Source organism: Hermetia illucens, chromosome 4 (assembly GCF_905115235.1).
Source record: "Hermetia illucens chromosome 4, iHerIll2.2.curated.20191125, whole genome shotgun sequence".
Taxonomy (NCBI): Eukaryota; Metazoa; Arthropoda; class Insecta; order Diptera; family Stratiomyidae; genus Hermetia; species Hermetia illucens.
This window is the reverse complement of record NC_051852.1, coordinates 126,147,763-126,173,009: the sequence shown is the minus strand read 5'-3', so window position 1 is coordinate 126,173,009 and position 25,247 is coordinate 126,147,763. Positions and strand designations below refer to the sequence as shown.

Genomic DNA, 25,247 nt, shown 5'->3' with positions numbered 1-25,247 from the left:
ACAAAAAAACAAAATGATTCGTTTTTCCACTTTTAACAGAACAGGCGAGAACCGAAATTTTTTGTTGAATTTTGAGTTTTTCTAGTTTTTAAAACCGTTTTAAATATTATTACGAATATTGCACAACACCACCACACATAGAGCTTTAGCCACAGATTCAAACCACACAAGTTCACCGCCTTTGAAAAAAGCTACCCCACCTACTTCTTGCTCCCTTCCCCAATTCACTGCCAATGACAGATCTCAAGAACGAGCGAACAAGCGAATTCACTCACGTGTTGGTGGACCGCGAAGGCTTGCGATTTGTTGTCTCGCGCGCGCCGTGTCAAATTCGAAGACGACAGAACATTACGAAAGGACAGCTTCTGAAAGTGCCACCGCGGGTTGTGAAATAGCGTGACGACTAGAATTGCGCCCCTATCGTTGCCGCCTCGCCGCTGTCATGGGCTAAAATCAGTGATGGAAGTGGTTTTGCTACGAAGAAAAAAGTGTCGCCTCCCGAAATCGTCGGAAATTGTGCTGTGAACATCGACGCGGTTCAGTAACGGGCGCGGGGTCGTCGTCTTCCGTGTCTGTGGTGTTTTGTTTTTGGCCCGGTCGCCTCAGCCGGGAGATAACGAGGAAACAAGTTTCGCGAAAATGTCCGTGCAGGGACAGACGATGCCAATTTGGAAAAGTCGGAAAACACAAAATGGTTTCAGGAAGTGCATAATCGACGAAGTGGTCAACAACAATAACAATTTTCTGGATGACTGGAAGCGAGTAAGTGCACCCCAAGCATCATTACTTAGGTACCTTGCGGAAATCAGGCGGAAAGTAAATGTTCAGGGGTGGTCAGCGGTGCTACTACCGGGGTGAATATAATGCGCCGGTGGCCGCTGATGAACCATTGCAGTTTCCAAATGTCACATTGCGCCATAGTGAGCCTGTGTCGGAATGGCAGCGAAATCCAAGATTCTATTTTGAGAACGGACAGTTCATGCAAGTGCATTGCTGCGTAGTTTCCTAATCCGCATTCTTCCAGGAATTCTTCGCCTCATGGGACAGAGCCGGCCTTTCGCTGGGGACAAACAAGTGAACATCGATGTCAGTAAGGTCGCCTTGTCTGCATCTACATTGAATCCCGCGGATGACTTTCCCTTTCTGTTCTAGAATCTCGCTCGCATGGGGTTGCCAGATCTAAATTGATCGTAACCCATTGTTTACAAACATTAGCTACTGCGATTAGTGTGCGATTAGAGAGTCATACATTCCATCCCAACAGATGTGCGACATTAGATTAATTAAACGGGGTTTCGTATAGGCTGGTCCACAGGAATCGCTTTATGGCTACCGAAGGTTGATGAAGAAAAATTGATACTTTTGCTTGACATCTGTGCAATTAATCAATTTATATTTATTTATTTATGGATTTACTCCAAATATGAGAGGCAAAAGGTGTGTTTTTTTGGCAGGCCACCATTTGCTATACTATGAATATTTTCCTTCAGTTTCAATAAATTTGGAGATTATATACAAAGGTTGTTAGTAACTGCTGAACTGGGGGTGGTTCCCTCCGCAGTAAGATTTTCGTGGAGCCCCAAAGCAAACACTATAGGTTTAAATGAGGTTGATACTCACCGTTCCAAAAGACTGGAGTTACCTGTTTGGCCGTTCATTGGAGGGTGCCACTAGGTAGGAAATGCAATCTAGAAAATAGATGAAATAGAGTCGAATTGGGATGAGTCTTTTATAATTTAGCTGAACTAACCAATTGTTGACAGCGTTATGCAAATAACGCTATTGGCAATTGTTTTATTTCCTCTTTTTGTAGTTTTTATTGGGGATGACCTCGTGGTGTAGAGAATACAATGTACGTTCATACATTTTATGACACTTCAGATGATAGATTATGAAATGATAACGTCCTCGACTATATAAATAGATGGGCCATCGATAAAGATGTTTAGTAAATTTAAATTTCATCGAATATAGTGATTTTTGGTATCAAATGAAAAGTTTCGATTAGTACTTTTCGAAGTCGATTTTTGTTTTGAGATTTGTTAAAAAGGCGGGAAGTGGGAGGGGTGGAAACTGATGATTTCTTTAACGAACCCATTCTCAGAAACTACCCAACCGAAAAATCTGAAAAAAATCACGAACCTGCCTCTATATGATGTTCAGGCCTCAAAATACGATATCGTTATCTGCTCAACTTAAGTTGATAATAGTATATTACCATATTTTTGGGTAAATTGAGTAAAAACCCCCCTTGAGCTTATCCTAGAGATAGAAAACTTTGTAATAATATAGAATATAATATGAAGCATGTTATCTGCAACTTTGATCAAAATCATGCTATTACTAACAAAATTACAGTAGCTCAAAGTTGACTTTGTCGTGTAAATTTACTGCAACTAAATATCAATGTCACACTAAAGTGAGTAGCCTGACATGCTCAATGCATGTACATAACGGGCTACATACAAACGGGATAGTTCTGCACTCAAATATACTCACAGAAGAAGCAAACAAAACATTTCATACCTGAAGCGCCAGGGGTGATGAAAAGAACATATTGTCAAATTGTGAATTCTCCTTAGCACTTTATCTCTCATTTGGACAGATAAGGGCGTAAGGTTTTGGAATGCTAGCTCTAAAGAGGAGGAGGAGGATTGAAAGGAAGGGAGCGTGCAAATGCCAAACAGTTCATAAAACGGACTGGTTCAGTCTGCGAAAAGTGTAGCAATCAAGCAGCTTTAGATGACTGGTTTAGAAGACTTCCTTGAATCTTCTTCTTTTTCTTCAGCATTTGTCCCGTTCACAAGCAGGGTCGGCTCATGAGTTTCCCCATTTGGTTCTATCAAATGCCTGATCTGGATGTAATAGCGAGGCTTTCAAATCCCCATCCAGTGTATAAAGCCACTGTTGTTTCGACCGGCCTTTTGGACGCTTACCGTCGACTTCGATGTATGTGACCATACCATCGAAGACGCCTCTCTTACAATTTTACCACAATCGGTGCAACCCCATATTGATCGCAGTTATCCTCACTTCGGATTTCATTAAAACTTGTCACGCCACTAGTCCAACGCAACATTTTCGTCTCCAAAGACGCCATTCATTGCCTTTTATAGTCGGCGAACCCTCAGAACTGTAGATAGCGACAGGACGGATGACATTGGGGTAAATTTTAGATTTGAGACGTTCAGTGATACGGCGATCATAAAGAACACCAGCTGTGGAACGCCACTTCACCCTTCAATATTGTCCTATAATCCAACTGCTGAATATAAGTTGGGAAACCGGAAGCTGGACGCTTCAGGTATAAAAGGTTTCGTGTGTCCCAATGTGAGGAACTTTGAGTACGTGGCACTTGAATAATAATTTAAAATTCAGCAGTTTTTACACAAATAATTTGCTCCGCAAAATGCTCCATCGATTACTTCACACTAGGCGTTCAACATTTTTAGCAAATATGAAGAAGTTCACTAAAAACAAATTCCGAAAAAGGTCCACCTAATAGCAGCAAAAAGTAAAAGGCTGGGAAGAATTAATTTCTTCATATATGGTTCTTTAATATTTCACTCGAATGTCAACTATTCTCGTTAACTATGATGTCAGCATAGCTTCAGATGCAGTAAATTCGCGTGAAATTGGAAAGTTTGAACTGCTATAACTTTGATACTAGTAGTCGGATTTTCATGAAACTTGGCATACGACATACTGTCCCCTATGCTGTTGCAAAATTTAGTGCTCGTAGGATGAACTTAAGAAGTTTTTTTAGTCAATTTCCAAGAGTTTGAAATATACTATTAGTAAGTTTATTCGAGCTGATATCCGAATGGGAGATATTTTGGGGCCTAGATTTCATACAAGCCTCCATTCTGATTTTTTTTGGATTTTTGGGTTGAGTTGTTTCCGAAAACGACTCCTGTCTCACTTTAAGTGTGTACATTTTGACTCTTTACCCGCTGATTTCACAATTTACTTCAAAACCATACCAGATTCAGAAAGTACTAATCGAGACCTTCCATTTGGCTCCTCATATGACTATATTCGATGAAAAAAGTCTTTACATCCTCCCTCTGTATGTGTGGGTAGCCGCCTTTTAAACGTAAATTTATGTCACTCACTGCACGCGCGGGATTTCATAGTTCAAATCTGTCCACCGAATTTCGTTCGGATCAGTTAAGCCGTTTTGGAAAAAAGGGCGTGGGACAGGCAGCAAATCGGTTTTAATAAAGTTTTGTTTTACCCAAAACCTTAAAAAACAGTCTTTTTTGCAAGTACAACGTGGCCGAGTCAAAGTAGTCTTCAATAATAGGGAGAAGTAACAAATTTCATCGTTTTTAACGAATAAACTACCTACCTGTCGATTATATGGGAAGCAAGCGGTCATGAGTGGCAGAGGATATTTCTACAAGTTGGTTGATCGGTGAGGACAAGAATATTATGGGGTAAAATTCAATAAAAGGTCCATGGAAATCATCAAGTCAAAAAAATCTGTAAGTTTGGAAATAAAAAAATACAGCCCGTACTCAAGATGCTACTCCTACTATAAATACAAATTGTTGCGAAGTTTTCGAGAAATTTGAGTAGGATGACCTCCAATGAGCCTGTACTATACCCAGATTAAAGATGATCCCTAATAGCTGATATTCTTGGCGACTCTCAAATTCTGGAATTCGTTTGTCAAACTGCGAAGAGCAGAAAAGCTGGCCGCAAATCTGACATTAAAAGTGAGACCTGGGAAACCATAAGTTCGGCGCTTCAGATATTGATGATTTTCTTCATTTCATTTTCTTTGAATTTGTTTTTTAATTCTGTGAAGACACATAGCGACATGCAAATAAATAAATAGGTACTTGCACCAACATCCATGAAGCGATCAAAATTCTTTACCAAGGTTCGAGATCGATAACGAGATGACAAATGACCGGTGGTAAGATACACTCATGTTGGACTACACTTTGGATTTCAATACCTCTTAGATCCTATCTCAAACTCTGCCCTTTACTACATCACCATCCAAGGGATTTTAATATGATCGGCACAGTAGAATGCAAAATGGAAACCATCCGATACCAATATAACGTCTTTACGCTTCCGAAAAAAAGTATTCACTAGATTTCTCTTCAAGCTGGTTTTCTACGGTCGCCTTAATCTCACTGTCGGCCAAAAATCTGAGTCCACGAAACACCTTCTGTGAATGCTATAGCATTTAGGGTGTCCCTCATAACCCAAGCAGTGTGAACGGGCCCATCGTATTGCAGAAGCAGCATTCCGCAGTACACCTGGCCCAATAAACTAGCGTAGTATTGGCAGATCATTGAAGCCCCTTTATCCAAATAACCAATTAATTAAAATTCTTCTCTTCTTACTATCATACGAAATGGTCTATTTCGAGGATTTGGAGCTGGTGGTCTATCTTCAACTTTATCTTCGAGTAGCTATCTGGAAATTCTGTCATCCAACCAAGTCCACCGACCTTTTGAATTTTGTTAAATAAAATACGCAATAACCATCCTCCCTCATTGTGTCTAAGATTTTTCTTGATCCTTGAAACTCGGAAGTGTCATTGCTCTCTCCGCAGATTTACCCATTATGAAAAGTGAAAAATCTCAAATATTCGAAGAGGGTATAGCAACACTGTGTCAAAACCCAAATCGCCGGAGGTTCTATAATAGAACTCTATTACAAAAAAAAAATGAACATCTTTTTACCAAAGTAGAAGCGGCCTTAAATGGGATTTTGAGGTCGAACGGTTAGTAATCCTCCCAACTGCTGAGCCCAGCGTTTTCCTGAGTATTTTCTTATTAGAGAAACATATCGATGGTGTGGCACATTTTGCTGCTATATGTAAAGGGTATGGCCCCGACTCTTTTCCCATTAATAACATCGTAGAAACCGCCCCACTAATTCTTTAGTAAACTACTCTTTCTCACGCTTAGCGCTGAAATCACCCAGTACAACATATTTAACATAGTTCATGAGCATACAAATATTGGCAAAGGGCACCTGTAGTGTTAGTCATTTAGTAAAGTATCCTCTACTTCTGTTGGAACTTATGTATTTAATTGTCACATGTTAAAAACTTTAGTTAAAGTCAATACGCACACATTTTTTTTTTCAAAAGATATTTGAATACTTTTGTACTATTCTAATCATACATTTTGCTTGAATGCCCTCATAAAATAAAAAATTTTACTTGCTCATAATTAATCCCACAAATGGAGAAACTCAATATTAGTATCAATTATAAAAAATTCCATTCTCAACATTCAACTTTCCAAATAATCAATTTCCAAAACACCCTACACAACTATGTTACAAAAAATTTCCCAAAAATCTTCCCAACCAGACATCAGCTGTTCTTGTCAGTCTTGCCTGATGAGAAGGGAAATACCTCAATGATGCGATTGTAGCCATATTGGCAAATAGCAAAATATTTTTGTTTATTTAATCAGAATATTCGTATTCGCTGTTATTACGTTCAGCTTTCGCTATAAAACAATTGAATTGTGCATGAATTATTTAACTATTGTTTTATCATATTTGTATCACCAGTACGTGAACCGTTTTGTGTAAAAAAGTGAAAAATTTGGCCTTTTTAGTCGTGATAAGCATTTCTCAAATAAGTGGCAAGTTTGAATATTTGGATGTCCATTTCGATTAGTAAAGGAATTGGGATAGTGACTACAACTAAATTTATATAATATCGCATGATTTTCAGACCTTTCTATACTTTGTTGCAGTTGAAACTCTTTCTAACCTCACTTTGTCTGATAAGTTCGTTCTAATGACTGAGGTCCACTTCCTTATCTTCAGGTTTACTCTGAATACGCAATACAAATGGAGCACAGCTACTCACGGGATTCCCGGCCCATCGAGGGCGCCAATGGATTAACCACAAGAACGCTGATGGTGCACCGACCTCCACAGTGTCCGTCATGTCACAGTCATCCAATCGACGAGGGAATTGATTTGGATGAAGCAAACCATCCACCGATCCCTTCGTACAATGAAACAGCCGCCAAGGAAGCAATGGATGAATGTACACGTGTGGCAAACAGTGTACGGAACTTGAATTCAGACGATGAGAACTGGGAAGAGCGAATTAACAAGTAAGTAAATGGTTTTTCGCCTTAAATTTCAATTTTCCATTTTAGTATTAGCGACTACCTTGTTGTCCATCATCCACCGGTATTCGGTCTAGGCCTGCCTTAATAAGGAACTCCAAACATCCCGGTTTTGCGCCGAAGTCCACCAATTCGATATCCCTAAAAGCTGTCTGGCGTCCTGACCTACGTCATCGCTCAATCTCAGGCAGGGTCTGCTTCGTTTTCTTTTTCTACCATAGATATTACCCTTATAGACTTTCCGGACTGGATCATCCTCATCATTAAATGACCCGCCCACCGTAACCTATTGAGCCGGATTTTATCCACAACCGGACGGTCATAGTATCGCTCATAGATTTCTTCGTTATGTAGGCTATGGAATCGTCCATCCTCATGTAGGGGGCCAAAAATTCTTCGGAGGATTCTTCTGTCGAACGCGGCCAAGAGTCTGCAATTTTTCTTGCTGAGAACCCAGGTCTGCGAGGAATACAGAAGGGCTAGCAAGATCATTACCTTGTAGAGTAAGTGACTTTTCGAGTGGAACAGGGTTTTGTAAGCTGAAATAGGCTCTGTTGGCTGGCAACAACCGTGCGCGGATTTCATCATCGTAGCTGTTATCGGTTGAGATTTTCGACCCCAGATAGGAGAAATTTTCAACGGGCTCAAAGTTGTAGTCTCCTATCTTTATTGCTTTCATTTGACCAATGCGATTTGATGTTGTTCGTTCTTTGGTTTTTGGCACTGACGTTGCCACCATGTACTACGTCTTGCCTTCATTAATCTGCAGTCCGAAATCTCATACCGCCTGCTTGATCTGGATGAAGGTAAACTGTACATCTCATGTGAATATCGTCAGCTTAGGCCAGTAGTTGGGTGGACTTGAAGAGGATGGTGCCTCTCACATTTACATCTGCATCGCGAATCACCTTCTCCAGGGCCAGATTGAAGAGTACACATGACAGGGCATCGCCTTGTCTTAGACCGCTGTTGATGTTGAGAGTGATCCTGCTGCTTTTATCTGGCCTCACACATTGGTCAGGGTCAACCTAGTCAGTCTTATTAATTTCGTCGGGATACCGAATTCTCTGGCTATGCTGTCATAGACGGCTTTAATATCGATAAAGAGATGGTGCAACTGATGTCCATATTCCAACAGTTTTTCCATCTTATAGATAGTACTCAGCAACGTGGTACCTTGTTAATTGCTGCACTGCGTGATATTCCCCTTTTTATATTGTATATGGGGTAGATGGCAATCGTCAAGCACTGATTCGCTGCCCCATACCTTGAGCGTCAGTTGATGAACCACTTGGTGTAGTTGATCGCCTGCATATTTAAACAAATCGTTCTTTGAGAATGCAACATTCTTCCCTTCCGTTGCTGGGGCCAAGTATGTATATGGCCGTATGAATAACAACGCCCTTCAAGTAGTTGTGAAGATCATTTGTTGATGCATCTCCAGGACATCTGTTAGCTGCGGTTATTGCGGCATCTATTTTCCCCTTATATGTGTTACGGAGGGCTGTGTTGTGAATGGCTTCAGTATTCACTCTCACCTGATTGTCAGAGGGGATTGTAGGTGGTGTCGTAATTCGAGCTCGGAGCACCATGCCAACGAGATAGTGATCCGAGTCTATATTGGCCCCCTTATATGTTCTAACAGAGGTGGCGGATTTTCTTTAGCTTAGCCGTACCTGATAGTTTGATTGCTTGGACAATGGCTAGTAGCTCAGCCGAGAGAACAGAGGTTTTGGTTGTTCTGAGTATAGAGCAGAGTTGTTATATCTTTGAGAAAACCGCACATCCAGCGTTTACCGCTTCGACCGAGGCATCAGTTGCCAGGATTGTAAAGCCAAGAGCTTCTCATTTTTAAACTTCGATTTCACCACATGTGGCAAGATCCGCTCTGTAGGGGGGTCGTCATCCCCATATGGAGAAATGCTTGAACGCGTGTGAGTTTTCTAGGATAGAGTAAACATTTTTGAAAACAGTCGTTAGTGTGAGGTGATGTAATTGTCCCTAATGAGGGCATAAAAAGAGGGGTTAAACATTTTGATTGCTAGTAAAGATCTCCTGAAAGAGGGAGGAGGTTCGCCCACTAGCGCAATGATGACATGCATTGGGGGTCTCGTGAGGCCAAGACAACGCCTCAACGAAGCTGCCGTGAGAGATTCGATTTTCGTCTCAAGGTATTTGGGAGCGAATACTGAAGAGGAGGCATAGTCAAGGATTGGTAAACAGCTCCGATGGCAACATTCATACCCCTGGTCGCCTTCATGGCCTTATCCGAGGTGTATTTAATGTGCTCCTTCATTGTGAGAGAGGCAGAGATGATTCTTCCTAAGAATGTAATTCACTTTTTATGCTCAAGATAGACATTGTTGATGTTAAGCCGAGAACGGGCTAAGGACACACACTTTGGGAATGCGGTTGTTTATCAGGGCATAATGGCCCTGCATTGTTAACTTCCTATTGCGCATGCGTTCCATATCCATAGGATGATGTCACCGGGAAGATACATTTCAGCCATGATTTCTATAAGGAGCGACAAGTCCATCCTCTCTTAGGCTTTGCTGATAGACCAGGAACAGAACATGTTGTGGCTCTTCAATGGCAGTGTGAAGTAATAAGATATGTAGACACGAGGAGGTAGACCTGTGTTTCCTGTAAGCAAAACTTTTCTCTGGGAACAGGCGGAGATTCTCCAGAGATAGGACAAGCCTGGATTTCACTATGGCATTTGTTAACTAGGAGAAAATATTGAAGAAAGAGATCGGCCTAAAGTCGTTGAGATCATTTTGAGAATTATCCTTCTTGGGGATCGGGACTAGTTTGATCTCACGCCAATCATCTGGTGCATTCTGAAATAGTTATACATCATTTAACGCATCCAGAAGAACTTCTCGTGCCAATTGGTTCAGCCACTGGACATAGGTGTAAATGATCCCATTTTTGCCTGGTGTGGAGCGCTTTTTGTGTTTGTCGAGAACCTTCTGGAATACTTGCAGGGAAAAGGTTGGGAGGCAAAGGAGATAGCCTGAGCCAAGGGGAAGGAAACGGATTCATTGTTATAGTATTCTTTTATGAGGTTTAGAGTTTCGTGTCGTCTCATGCATCGAGATGCTACTTTGGATCCTGAAGAGTTTTGCGCCAGATGATCTTCAGAAATCTTTGGAAGATTTGCAGTCCGAAATGTCCATCCACGTGTTATGCCAGGATTTCCACTTTGCCTCCCTCACAATCTGTAACCAGTTATTTCTTGCCTCGATAGAAATTTTACTGATTCGCTATTGTTCGAAAGTTTCTGAAAGCTTGGTATTTTGCCCGGAAAAGAGGTTTCAGCTTTGCAGACCACCTGTGTTTCTTTGTACATTTTGGGGTGTTTTGTTAGTATTTATCTTCAGTCTTCGGCCAGAGTCATGACTCAGTAAGAGAGCAAGAAGTTGCCATCAACATAGTTTTGGTGTTTGAGGAAAGACGACATGGTCCATTGAATCACTCCTCGGCCTCCACCCAAAAGTGTCAGCCACAAAATAAAATACTCACTAATAATTTCCTGAATGAGTTCAGCTAGTAAATTCGCAACAGCAGGAAGCACGTAAATATCGATTTGAGTGCGTGGAAGATAATTTTGCTTGTTTGGAGGAACAGTCCGTATTCACAAGTAGGTGGCTTACCATATCATCCCCTTTTTTGGACTTTCCCGAATATTTTACGATTCAAATTTGCGAAGTGCTACTCCGGTCTCCTCAGCTGCTGCTCATCATAGCAATCGAGAAGCCCGGCCCTTACAGGACCACCCAAAGGTTTACAACCAGTTGCGATCTCTTTTGCTATGCATTATACGGTGGCGAATTCGTTGTTATTTAGGGCAACTTCTGCTTGCCTCACCAATGCAATAGTGAAATTCCTTTCGCCACGGGCTATGTTACGTTAAACTTCTACCACTTTTTCACGGTAACGGCGCTCTAACGCGTTGTAGTCAGCTCCACTTGCAGCCAACAAGAAGCCTGTCAACTGCATTAATCAGCAATCAAATTTCCGTAATTCGGACCTGGCCGTACAGACGACGGGCCAGTGCTCATCAATATTTTAGGACGTGTTTTTTAGAGTTTGCGTCGCTTAAGCAGCCATGGCTGAACGACAGCCGGATTGCGGAAGAGGCTCATATTGGATTTGTGGAGCCAGCGTTCTGTTCTGCGAGCAAATATAATAGCGACACGCAAACGAAGCTAAGTGATCATCAGATGATTGTCCCTTTCAAGACCAATGTCAGCACTCCAAAATTTACTGCTGATCGCGATACGGTCAATATGATTAAAAGTTTTTAAACTGTCAACCGAAGCCCAACTGACCATGTGGCAGCCTTGTACTCGTAGAATATACCGCCGATGATGAGGGGGTGGAAGTTACAGATGTCTATAAATCATTCACCATTGTTGCTACGGCCAGCGATAACATTGCCCATCGCAATGTCGTACTGAGGAAGCCCCTCCTGAACTGTTTGCAGTTGCTCATACAACGCATCTCTCTCCACCGCATCGGAAATCCACCACCCCATTTCACTTAGGCTCAAAATGTTCAGCTTATATCGCTTGAATTCTCGTTCGGAATGAAGAAAGCGAGTATCCTGGTGGCCCTCAATATCGTTATCTTGAATAGTCCGCTTATCACAGAAAAGATCATGAGCAATTTTCAATAGCAAGATTTCATAGTTGTGTGGTCAGTTCCTATTCAAGGCGATATTCAGGCTTCTGGGCCACGACTTTCTATCTTATTTAATCGCCTTTTGCGACAAACAGAAAATAATTTGTATGACTCCAATTCTAAGAATTCACTTCTAATTTTTAAAATAGGGAGGTGAAGAGCGACATTTATAGCAGCAGATTTCCGGCTAAAACAACGGGATCGTTTGTCATATTACTTCGAGCTAGGATTACTCAGGGCAGAATTTATAGTTCAGTTATCCTGCCATCTCACACATCTATCTCCATTGTTTTCGCGCCGCTCTACTCCATATGTCCTTCACTTCGCAATACGGCATTAATCAATAGGGATCCCGCCCTCTGCAGAAAAGAAAGAGTGGCAAGCATTGTCATTTCTCCATTTTGTGCAGGTACGATAAAAAATACCCGCCCCGTTGACCAGCTGCATTAGCTAATAATTATTCCCACTCTAACGAGTTTCGCAGTCATCTACTCTCGATTCGCTCTCCCAAGATTGCTGAAAGTACGAGCCATCACGAACGAAGGCTTTCTTACCTATTCCGTGGCATGTAGACTAATCAGAATTACTCCTGCTATCGGCTTGCAATCAGTGCGGTAGACGAACGCTATTCGCAACGTCTCTCACTATTGAATATGCGCTAGGTAATTAAAATACATCTGTTTACTTCGCAGCTACAAAGAACAAGTCGGGAAACCGGAAGCTAGACGCTTCAGGTATGAAAGGTTTTGTGTATTTCTTTTATAAAGAGATTTGGGTATGCATTTGTCCCATTAGCATGTAACACGTAAAATATGCATATATTATGTGAAAATAGCCACTTTCAAGTGATATTGACATTCATAGTCTCGAATTTGCAGAGAAGCGACAGCTTTGACTTAGTATTACCTTGTTAGTAATAGTGCGATTTTCACCAAATTTGGCAGGATCATGCTCTATACTGTAGCCTATATTGTTGCAAAATTTTGCGATTCTAGGTTGAACTTAAGGGGGGTTTTCCTGTCAATTACTAAAAATTATAGTAATGTACTATTATTAACTTTATTTGAATAGGTATCGGTCTGGAGGGTATTTCAGAGCCTAGGCACCATATAGTGACAGCCCCCTGATTTTTTCCAGATTTTTCGGTTGGGTAGTTTCTGAGAATGGGTTCGTTAAAAAAATGACCACTTTCAACTCCCCACACCCCCCACCTTTTCAACAAATGTCAAAATTAAGACTGGCTTCGAAAAGTACTAATCGAGACCTTTAATTTGATACCCCACATGACTATATTTGATGAAAAAAAAATTTACACCCTCCTTTTGCATGTATGGGGACCCCCCCTTAAATTCGACGTAAAAGGATGTAACTCACTATATACGTGAGCGTTCACAGTTCCCACCTTTCTACCAAATTTGGTGCCAATCGCTACAACCGTCTCCGAGAAAAATGCGTGCGACGGACAGACAGACAGACAGTAAACCGATTTTAATAAGGTTTTGTTTTACAAACAAAACCTTAAAAACGGACTAAGCCACACTGGCACACAACGTAATCCCCGCCATTGGCCATTAGTCGGACACATAATTCCTAATCTGCTTGAATAGATTCAGTTTCGAGTCTCTCATTATACCAAAGTATTTTACCGTCGGCTTGGACTCGATAGTGATCTCACTACTCACTATTTGCCACTTAACTTAATTTCTGGTCAAATTTCTATTCAGTAAACATTCTTTTTGAAAGTGAGTATAGCACTCCACCTATTTCATTCTAGAACCGGATGGACATTAGTACAAGAGCGTTTATTCGCACGCATAGCTCGTGTACTTGACATGGATCACTTAGCTCGACTCGCGACAAACGGACGACAACATGAACCTGTTCAACGTCGTGTTATAATTGACAGATCAGTGGACAGAGTACGTCAGGCGTTGGCGTCCGTATCATGGGAGCCAAAACTTACACAGTGGATCCACGGAATACTGATGGACAATCTGCCGCCAACATATATGGCTTCATATCTTGATATATTGCAAACGCTTAAAACAAAACTCCCTACTCTAATGGATAAAATGCTTTTCGGTCGTCCTATGAATGTGAACCAAGAATTGCTCACGCCTGTGATGAAGAAACAATGGGATCCAATTGTTTCACAAAAAGTAAGTTTCATATTGTCTTGAAATACATTTGCTTTGAATAGAAATGTTGCTTTCTTTTCAGAATAGAAAAATCCCCGCTAATTGTGTTATTGTGATAGTTCCTTCAACAGCTTTAACTGGTCCATTGCCTTCAAGGCTGCAAAAGTGGTACCAGTTATTCTCAACTATTGCACCAATAGTCCAAATCAATCCTCAAACAGTTGGTAAGTAGTTTAGTGCGTTTTTGAAGTTGTTTTTTTCGTAGAATTACAAAGCTAGGACTGAAATTCTTAAATTTAGGCTGTATCCTCTTATGTTAACCGTAAATTTGGAAAAACTGTACCTTCAACATTCGATTTCAACCTCTGATCCCTATATCTTGCAGCAAACGCTTTACACAAACAACCAATTGATCAAGTGGCCGAGCACATAGTGTCGATATCGCGAGCCAAAATCCAGGAACTTCGCACAGAACAACCCAGTCGCCACATCATTTTGATTGGATTCAATGCTGGCGCTGCTCTAGCTTTGCAAATCGCATTAGCTGAAAATGTAAACAGCATCGTGTGCATGGGTTTTGCATACAACACAGTAAATGGAGTGCGAGGTGCTCCTGATGATCACATCCTCGATATAACAACTCCAATTATGTTTGTTATTGGACAGAATTCAGCGAGATCGAGGTAAAATCCTATCCAGCACAATCCAAACAAAAAGAAATAATGCAACTATTTCAAAATAATATGGATTTGCTTGTCCATTTTCAGCCAAGAAGAGATCGAATCATTACGTGAAAAGATGCAATCACAAACTTCCTTGGTCGTTGTTGGATCAGCCGACGATGCGCTTCGTGTTCCCAAGAATAAAAGAAGGATCGACAATGTCACCCAATCAATGGTTGACAACATGGTGACGGTAAGCTAAGAAAAGTCCTTCTTGAAATCTGAAATATTAATTGCACCAAACTTAATTTAGGACGAAATTTATGAATTCATCCGGAATTGTATCACAAATCCACCTGGTCCCCGACAGCCAACGAACAATATAAGCTACGTGAATACGCATGATGCCCAACAGACGAGGGTTATAGCAGGTGGAGTTCGAAATCCAGCAATTCGAAAGCGAAAACAGAGTCAAGGATCCGATACAGAAGCTCTTACACCGGCAAAGAGTGGCAAATTTATTGCCAATCGTCAAACCACCATCAGTAAGTTACTTAAGAATTTAATGCATGTCTTTATGTCGTGTCCATTTCATTTCATTAATTTCTAATCGCATATTAATCAAGAACCTCCTAAAAAATTGAAAAATGACGATCCCTTTCAAGTTAAACGAAAAGGTATCAATTTTTAATTACTTTTGTGTTGTTCGTTATTTGATTCTAATTGGCTGGAATAGTAAGAACAAGGAAACAAACTTTTAAGGATTATTCGCCTAAGGTTTTGTATAAAACAAAATCTTATCAAAATTTGGTCGATGTATGTCTTTTTCAGAAGTGAAAATTCTTAAAAGATACAGAAATATACCACCGTGTATGAGTCTTATTCACGAGAACTACTCCCTCACTCTGGTCCTCTTCCCCTCAGAACCACCGCAAGGTTTTACCTGTAGCCTCTCCCTCTGCCCGTCAATTGTATTCGCAATCGCGTCTCTCTCGGTTCCTCTGAATCGCTCAGCCTGTAGTGAATCCGTCCCACCAAGTGGTTAACTGCATTCCAATTCTTCTGGTACGCAAGCATTTCTCGATTATTCTTCCTTTTCTCTGCGAATTTAGGGCAATAGAAGAGGACATGCTTCGGGTCCTCTGTTCAATTCAAACCTATACAGCATCCGCCATATCCAGTGATAAATTGCGTCAGATCATAATTTTTATTACCATGCGCTCTCTGCGTCAACACCTTGATGCTGGGAGTCCATCGACCTTTTTCAGCCAGTTCCAACCGTTGTTGCCACTGAGGAGAGGAAGAATCGGGTCCGCTTGTTGTAAATGTCGATCAGCATCATTCCAGCTACTGCGTAGGCTGCCTCGTCCGTGATTGTTATAAAACCAAAGCGCACCCTTAAGGCAGTCTATAAACCGCGTTCTTCTTTTCAGCATTTCATGTGGTATGCAGAGATCATCACTCTAGCTATAAGCAGCTAACGGGTGCATTGTGGCCATTGCAAGCATGTTGTAAATGCTGCTTGAAGTTCAATCTCGGAATTATCACGTTAAAGTATTTGATTGCTGGTTTTGAAGTAATCATGTAGTTCCCCATTCTGGTGTGAGCGGCTGTTTCCAGCCGCCACTTGGTAATAAGCACCGCCTCTGTTTCATTCACGGCGAATGCAAAACCTGCATCTTTCTGCCACTTTATAACAGCGGTTGCTTCGGATGAATACAACTCCACGTCCGCGAGATATTTTGCAACAACAATCATCCCTATGTCATCAATGTAACCCACGATTATGGCTTCGCTAGCAACTGGGACTTTGAGGACATTATTATATAAGATGTTCCACAATAGTGATCCTAGCACAGGCCCCCCTGGAACAGCCGTGAAGACAATGTATTCCCTGGGTCCATTGTGTGGCTTGTTAAAGAGCTTTCTGCCTATTAAATCGCTGTCTACAAGCGGAGTAAGTAATTGGGTGCGGCAATCAACGGCAAAGCTTACTAGGTGCACAACTAAATTTCAAGTTGTTTTAATCATTTCTCCGGCAATACATATACACCGCGACGATAAAATGAAGTGTCTTTGAATCGAAACCATTCAACCAATCTATTCTGAACTTCTTCGAAATTAGTGAAGTGTAGCTCAGCCAAGCCGCTCTCGACCGAAATAAATGATAATCAGAGGGGGAACGATGGGAGTGTGATGCCACGGAACGTTGTCGTGCTGAAATATCACACATTCGTGCCTCGTATTACATTGTGGCCATTTTTCGAGCAATGCATGGTTCAAATTGATGAGTTGTTGTCGATAGGGATCTTCCTTGACGTGCGATTTCAGCACCTCATGATACACTATTCACGCAGAGCATTGTCTTTCCTCAGCGATTTGTTGATGCCTTGGCGAGTTATGTCTAATGCCTCCGCAAGTTGGTTTTGGGCTTGCGTATGGTGTTCATCCAATAACGCTTGCAGATCGATTTTCTCAAATGCGTTGCCATGTGTTGGTATTATGGCAATTTATTATTGACAAATGTCTAAGCAGTAAAAAATAAGAACTTTAAATATTTAAAGTAGTCTATGTGTGAAACCTGGGAACTTAGTTGCGCATTGAGTATAAAAATCCACCTAGCCGAGTAGTAGCCAGCTTAAGGGCTTTGTTTCGTATACCGCCAAGGCCCGGTGCTTTGTTGTTTTTCAACCTACTGCAAATTTCCAGTACTTCCAGTACTTGTTTCGTATTACAGCCATATCTAAAAATCTTTGGAGACCGTTACCGCCCTGGCTCTCCTGAGGAAACAAACCCTAAATAATTTTCAGTAGAAGATGAGTACATCTAATTTGCGGAGCCGTCTGACCTTTAAATCACTACATTGCAACCCTGTAGGTGCTTCCCCATGGATTTATGTCCGCCTCTGCAAAGAGTTCTTTGAAGTAGACTCTCTTGCTTCGCTATAAAGCTGAAGTTTCTTCTTGTAGACACACTGCTCCATCCCGCCCATTACTCTCTGGGCAGCTTGGTCCGATGGCACGGCGACCGAAGTTCACTATTCCACCAACAATTGGATGTTCTTCTATGGAGACCAAAGCGTTTCGGCATCTAAGCAACGCGTGTCGTCACCTTTTTCCAAAGATGTGCTTTGTATAGGTCCTAGTCCAACCATACATCTATAAATGTTTGCTCATCAATTGAAAGCATAGACCAGCTTGGGGTTCTCATTGTTGAACGAACTGTTCTTCAGATCAAAGACGATTTTCTGATGGTCATTGTGCATTGTAGTGTACGCTGACGTCCCAGGACAACGTATGTGAAGGACTAAGAAAAGTTAGATCCACAATCGAATCGGACTCTCCATTCCGAGACATTTTTAGGATTTCTAAAAGGTTGGCTTATTATAGCCGCTTGCAACTCCGATTCGTAGGTGGTTTGCGGGAACAGGCCCTTAGCGACCTCACAGTGATTGGGATTGATTTGGATCAAATTCATTTTCCTACCGCATTGATCGCATTTTCGAACTCAGAACACTTGACGGTTTCAACAATATGCTCTCTGTCCAGACCCTGCTTTTCATCATACAGCTTGCGTTTGGGATTCTTGTTACATCTCCGGGCAATATGACTCTTTTCTCCACATCAGTCAAACCGATCAACTGATACGAACCTTCTTGACATTCAGCAGCTTGCACACTGCCTCTGCTAGTAACCGGTTGATCGCCGTCTGTGTATCTCCATAAGCTGAGGCTTACAATGCTTAAAACAAGTTTTATAACTTGCAGATTGTTGCCTTAGAAATGATCTCATCTAGTCCTACACTGTATAGCGAGCTCGTCATTTTGAACACGCACCGCAGAATTTTACCAAATTAAATTCTTGACCTGGTTACAGAAGCCTTCGGAATTGCTCTCTTTGGACTTTTTCAGCTGAACATGAGATCGCCTTTTGGTTCCTCCGGTTTCTACTTAAATTTCCCTCCAGGTTTTTGAGATCAGATTGAGCTTTCATCTTTCTTAGTATGTCTCCGTAAGACATACAACCCGTGCTCGAAATGATGATCGCCTTGGGACGGATTCTCATTCTCTCCTTCTTTTTACAGTTTTTGACCCAACCGTCACGGACTTGGATTGCATTTTACTTCAGCTCCCTTGGCGACTCTAGTATATTTTAGGCACTATTTTCCTACCTACCGAGATTTTAGGACCCTTCCTCAAAGTGGGTAACACGCATTGTTTTTGGGAAACTGCTAGTTTCCTGGGTGTTCGCCTCCCTTTTTCATGAATCCCCTTGTTTCGGCCCAGTATACGGCTGGATTTCACGTTGACTCTGTTACGATCGAAGGAGTAATTTTAGAGATCTCCTTCGATTCTTTCTCATGTTCCTACGATTTGTTGTATAGAATCCTCATTACTCTAATCATATGCTTGATTACTTGGTTCTTTAATAAATTCCTACAGCTCAATAATTTTCACGCCAAGTAAAATAAATGGTGAAACTCTTCCATACTGCACTTCTATTCCACAGCCATTTTCTCCAGAGTGATTGCCATTCTTGTTTCTATACATTTTGGTATGTTTAAGGAACTACTATGGTCCAGGTCCCTTACCTTTCTTTTTTTTTTAGCCTTTGTCCCATTCACAAGCGGGCTCGGTTAGTCCTGATCGGTTGCGCCATTTTGTACTATCAAAGGCCTGAATTCGTCTCCATTATCGCGAGACGCCGTCATTGTCTTTTCATAGTCGGCCAACACTCAGGACCATAAAGGACAGAAGACATTAGAGTAAATTTTAGACGAGACGTTCGTTAATACGCCGATCACAATGAACACCAGTTGTGAAATGCCACTTCATCCATGTTGCGTTAATACGAGAAGCAATTTCACAACATAGTTCTCCATTGGCTAATAGCTTTCACCGGAGATATTTAAATAGCTGGGTTTTGGGCAGATCACTGCCATTGACAATGATACGCCTATGTCATGGGGAGCGGTAGTCAAAAATTCTGTTTTATTCAGATTACATTTGAGACCGTGTTGCATGAAGCGATCATTCCATTTTTAGGAAAAGCAAGGAAAACAACATCTGCATAAAGCAGTGAATAGGGTGCTAGATGTTATATGTCCCGTGTGACTGTGTCCGTAATAAGAACAAAATGGAATAGTGAGAGGGCGCTTCCTTGATGAACATCAACAGAGACACGAAGCGGTTTTGATACACCCGCCACACTTCGAACTCTACCTTTTGCATCAACTGAACCCAGTGGAAAAGTTCTTCTGGCATTAGATATTGTCATAGAGCATACCAGACGAGTTCATGCAGCCCACGATCAAACGCTTTTTTCAGTTCCAGAATGCAATGTAAAGAGGGCTGGACTACCTTTCTTTTTTCTTATTGGAACTGTAGTTTATTATCCTTAATAACCCAGTGTTAGGTCCCTACTCTTCGCTTTCCAAAGCTTAGATGCGATGTCGTCAGATCCTGTTACTTCCCCCGATTTTATTGGTTTTATTGCTTCTTCAACTTGAGCCGCACTGATATGCTGTTTTCTCGGTGCAAGACAGCAATCAACGGCCGATATTGAGGTGCGATTATCTCATACGGAACGGCTTTGCAGACAGTGACGGTGGTAAAATGGCGTCTTATGAGAATATAGTCGATTTGAATCTACTGTTCCCACTATAAAATGTAGGAAGATGAGACAATCGTTTGATGAACCATGTGTTCATATTTACAATGACGTAATGGGTGTCCGCTCGCCATCCTCATTGCGCGCTCTAAAGCCTTTTCCTCCGTGACCCCTGTTGCCGTCTGCGTTTTTACCCACATGACCATTAAGGCCGCCTGCAATGATGTAGTCATCAGCAGGCACGTTACAGGTCTTTGCATCGAGAAGTTGCCTTCTGGCATCTTTCTCGGCATTAGGTCAACCTGCCTGTGATGCGTACACGGTGTAAAAGTAATTAGTGCCGCTCTCGATCCTGAGGAGCCGCCTGTGACCTTTTACGCTCGGATTGCGCATCCTTCTGCGCTTTTGTCATACGTGTTCTTAGAAGCGACGTGCTCGGTTTAAACACATCCTTCTCTAAGCTGCTTATAACATTGGATGCCACGGTAGACAAGGTGCCCACCACCGAGGCACTGCAGTCGAAGGATATCGACGACCGGGAGCCTGCTTGCCCACTCTCAAAACTCACTGCACCGTAGCTTTACACCTTCTTTCTTTGTACATTGGTTTATTATTCTGGGTGACCTCCCCTAACCATTTTTGCTGACGGATGCGCGTTTTCCTCCCACCTACCCGACCTGTGCATAAACATGCCCATGCATGCACACCATCAAATGAATATATCATATGCATCCACCGGAGATCTGGCAAACTAAGGACAGGTCTCTCGGGTTGTCACACGCACTTGCTTCAGAAATGGTTATACACGGGGACGTATTTTAGAATGCAGGGAATCTTGAGCCCGCATGCAATTTATGACGGACCCGGAAACCGTCAATCAACCTTTTCTACAAAAAAATTGGGTGTTTCACTCAAAAAGAGAGGTACGTTGACCAGTAGGAAATAAGTTGCTCCCAAGTGGCCCGGTTTGTCATCAAGTGGATGCGGACTTAGGACTCGCTGCATTCTCAACAAACATTTCACTTCGGTTTAGTTTAAGTCTGAACATATGACGGATTTCACTTCAATATAATTCACACTCATGTTGTATTTATGATTATATAAAAATGGGGTGATTACCATCCGTCGCCACTTTCGGTCACGCTACTCCTAGGGCAGAGACAAAGCCTGATGTATTGTTCTGTCCTGGACGAAACCGTCAGTCAACCTTTTTTGAAAAACTTGGGGAGGGTCACCAACATGCAAAAGGGATGGTATGCAATGTTTTTCATCGAAGTTCTCGATTAGGACTTTCCGAAGTTGGTCTCAATTTCGACCTCTGTTGAAAGATGGAGAGTGCAGGGACCGGATTCATTCTCAGTAAATACACAATCGGAAAACCTCAAAGAAAAAACCATGAAATTGCGCCTACACAGTGTCCAAGCTTCAAAATATTCTAGCATATTACTATGATTTTGAAAATTGGCCAGAATTTTGAAAGTTCATATTTCCAGCCAGTTACGGTATTTTGCTATTGCACTAGTTTAGAACTTGATATATTTTGATTTTTTAAGTTATTTTCTATGCATGACACTTTCTAACCCATTACTTTCCTTATCACAGTCGGTCGGCCGCGCACTCGTCCTCTTATAACAACGGCGTCCGCCGTCTCAGCGAAACAAAAGTTAATTTCCCAGCCTTCGCCTGAAGTTCTGAACATGGCTATCCAAAGCATTCTTCCCGATGACGATAAAAATACATCACAAATAGAAGAAATCGGAGACGACGGCCAGATGATGCAATATGAAATTATCTCGCAACCGAAACTTGAAATCCGTCAGACATCGACTGGGGCCATTTCAAATATTCGTAGCTCTCCAATGGTGGTTCCAATGATGCAACGGCCTGCTGGAAGTGCAACAGGAACTGTACAGAAAGTCAAAATGATACCTTCGAATCAATTCGTGCAGATAAAACCGCCGCAAGCAAATACGCAAAAAATCTATACGATCAAAACATCATCTGGGCTTGGAAGTGATACTTTAAGAGGTCAAGGACAGATATTTACGGTCAAATCTACGCCTTCTGGACAACAATATTTACAGGGGCCAACGACAAGTCCCTTAGTCATAAGCCCGACAAAGTACACAGTTCTAAAGTCAGCAACAGGATCGTCTACAATCGTCAGCAATGAAAGTGATGTGCAAAAAACTACAAGTGATCTCTCAAATACTAACATCTTCGATATTCCAATTATATTCGCTGATAACGACGGAAATATTCATGACACTTCCCTATCTGGATCTGGATCAAATACAGCCAGTACGCTCCCGTCGACGTCATCAACGCCTTCTGCCTCTCAAATCATAATCACTTCGCAACCCCACCAAGTCACTGGATCCGAGCAAACTCCAAATGTTTCACAAGCGAAGAGCTTCATCCTAAACACAGCTGGAACCCTTCAGAAACCAAAAGCAAATAAGGTCGTGTTCATTAATAGAAATACAATGAAACCGTGTCCAAATATAATTTCAAAAAGCGTTCCGCCTCTCAAGTACGCTAAAGTAGTTGTCACCAATCCCAAAACATCAACGCCAAGTTTGGTAACACGACCGGCAGGTCCACACGGCAGTGGCGATGCAGTTGTTGACAAACCCATGACCACCGTAACCATTCAAAAACCTGGCCTTGCGAACATCATTAAAACAAGTTCCGGCCAGATAACAACTTCCAATCAATCACCAGCCCAACAAACAGTCATCGGCACCATGCAAAATCTCAACAAGCAATTCCAACCGATAATCATCAATGTGGATTCAGACAAAACGACAATTAAAAACATGATAAAAGTGGGTGACTCCACGAGTCAGATGAAGCCCACAATTCTCCTTAAACCGGGTGGTCTGAAGTCAATACCCGTGCTGAAACCAGGAATCCTAAATCGCAATGTGACGGTCAGAAAAGTTGTGAATCTCGTTCAAGGCAAACCCACAATAACAGCAACAATTTCGCCGGCAACTGGACAAAGTGGCGAAATTGCAAAGACCATCGTTGTATCGTCAGCAACCGGTCAAATTGTGGCGGCATCAAGTGCAGTGAGCACGAGTACAGCAGCAGCGAGTGTGACGAGCACCAGTAGTAGTGGAAGTAATGACGCCGCTACTAATAACGAAAGCCAATAGTGAACAGTGGTTAGTCATAGATGTGATTGGAAACTGTAGTTGTAAATGTTGAGATTATTTGGAAACCTCAGCTTTTTTGAGGGAGGAATAATACATAGTTTGTAATCTATATTTAGAATTTATATTGCACTGTAATATTATGTACGAAATATATGTAAAATGGATACATATTCATTAAATAAAAGTTAAAATGATATCAAATATAGATTGGTTTTGTCGATAATGATGATTTTTGTTTGTTTTCAGAGAAATTAGTCGATAATCCACTATATTCCAACAGTCCTTCTTTAGATACTTGCCTGACTTTGGTGATGGCCATTGCAATTTTGCTCTGTTGTAGGACTGTCCGACGGGTCTGACAGAGCAAAAATCGATGCAGGAATTTGCATACAAGCTTTTGTTTTGCGTCCTATGAGGAAAAAATATTTCAGCAGCCATCCAATAGCAGGAATTAGGTTTACGCCGCCTGTCAGCCTTGACGAATGTCAGAACATATGCGGGGAGGACCACTATCTTATTGGCATGAATCTCCAAGCTCATGTAACAACACCACTCCGAATCTCCTATAGCAATCAGATGAGAGTATACACTGAAGCTATCCATAGCAAAGTTCTCCGCAATGCTTGTAAAAGAGAAATGGATGTCGCAATAATCGCCGCTGACAAAAGTCTTGACAAATGATCCTCAAAAGCACCCGAAGGACGTTATCATTAATCCAGGCACAAACACATTTGGCCTCAGTTCGACGATAATTTCAAGCTAGCATATCGATCAATGCAACAATCTCAAAAAACGCGGGCACGCATCACGAATTCCATTAAGCGAAGAGATGATTTTGCAGACAGAAAAAGAAAGTCTAAGACAATCAAAAGATCTGTGAACTGTGAACAAGTTTTACCTACAAGTCAGTAAGATTAAGTTATACATTCATCATTCAAATAAAAAGCGAAATATATTTTCTGACGGTATGAGACGCGCAGTGCAACTTCCCTTAACAAAATAATGGGTATATTGGAGGGATGGGTTGAATATTTTGAAGAACTGCTCAAAAACCAGGATATCGGCGAGTTGGAGGTCCCGCCAACTGACGATGACGGACAAAAGCTACCACCGCCAAGCATGGAAGAAACGGTCAGTGCACATCATCGGCCGATGGGATCACATTCAAACTTATTTAATATTAAGAACACCAGCTACACTAGGCGGCTCATCAACTTATGTTCAAGATTTGGGGCAGCGCATCAATGCCCCCTGGATGACAACGGGGGATATGTTATCCGCCCATACCAAAGAAGCTTCATTGCACGCGAATCAGTAATAGTGCAAGTGATAGAAAATCTGTTGGAATATGGCCATCAGTTATACCATCATCTTTTCATCCACTTCAAGGCCAGGTATAGCCAGAGTAAAGCTGTATATAACCGTGAGGAATTCTGCGCGCCGACTAAATTTATAAGACTGACCCTGACCACTATGTGAGGCCCAATATAAACAACAGGATCACTCACTCTCGACACCATCGTCTAAGACAAAAATTCCGTATCAAGCATCGTTTTTAATCTGATCGTGATGCTAATGTATATGCGAGACCCACCATCCTTTTCAAGTCAATCCAACTACTGGCCCGTACTGACGATATCAGTATTACGGGAAGAACATAACGAGTTGCGCTTGGCATTCATCCAAATCGAGCAGGCGGTGATCTATGTGATATCTTGGGCTGCCCATTAATGAAGACAAAACGAAATACATGATGGTAACATCAGCACCAAAAATGCCCAACCCCACCAAAGATGCCACTGCTCAACTGGAAACAGTTATTGTTGTTAATAGGAGAATACAATTTTGTAGATAATTTCTCTTATCT

The 25,247-nt window shown here is 41.7% G+C and overlaps 1 protein-coding gene across 3 annotated transcripts; it reads left to right on the top strand.

Annotated features, from left to right (window-relative positions):
• Positions 1-269: 269 nt before the first annotated feature.
• LOC119654857 (KAT8 regulatory NSL complex subunit 3) lies at positions 270-23,607 on the top strand. Of its 3 annotated transcripts, none has more exons than XM_038060439.1 (8): positions 270-762; positions 6,811-7,106; positions 13,585-13,969; positions 14,031-14,172; positions 14,334-14,631; positions 14,716-14,863; positions 14,924-15,155; positions 21,822-23,607. In XM_038060439.1, exons 1-8 carry the CDS (start codon positions 640-642, stop codon positions 23,378-23,380), a joined length of 3,183 nt encoding a protein of 1,060 aa, XP_037916367.1. In that variant the 5' UTR covers positions 270-639; the 3' UTR covers positions 23,381-23,607. The 3 variants fall into 3 exon arrangements, with proteins under 3 accessions (XP_037916367.1, XP_037916368.1, XP_037916370.1); XM_038060440.1 differs by lacking the exon at positions 270-762 and adding an exon at positions 6,413-6,623; XM_038060442.1 differs by lacking the exon at positions 270-762 and adding an exon at positions 6,413-6,702.
• The last annotated feature ends 1,640 nt before the right edge of the window (positions 23,608-25,247 follow it).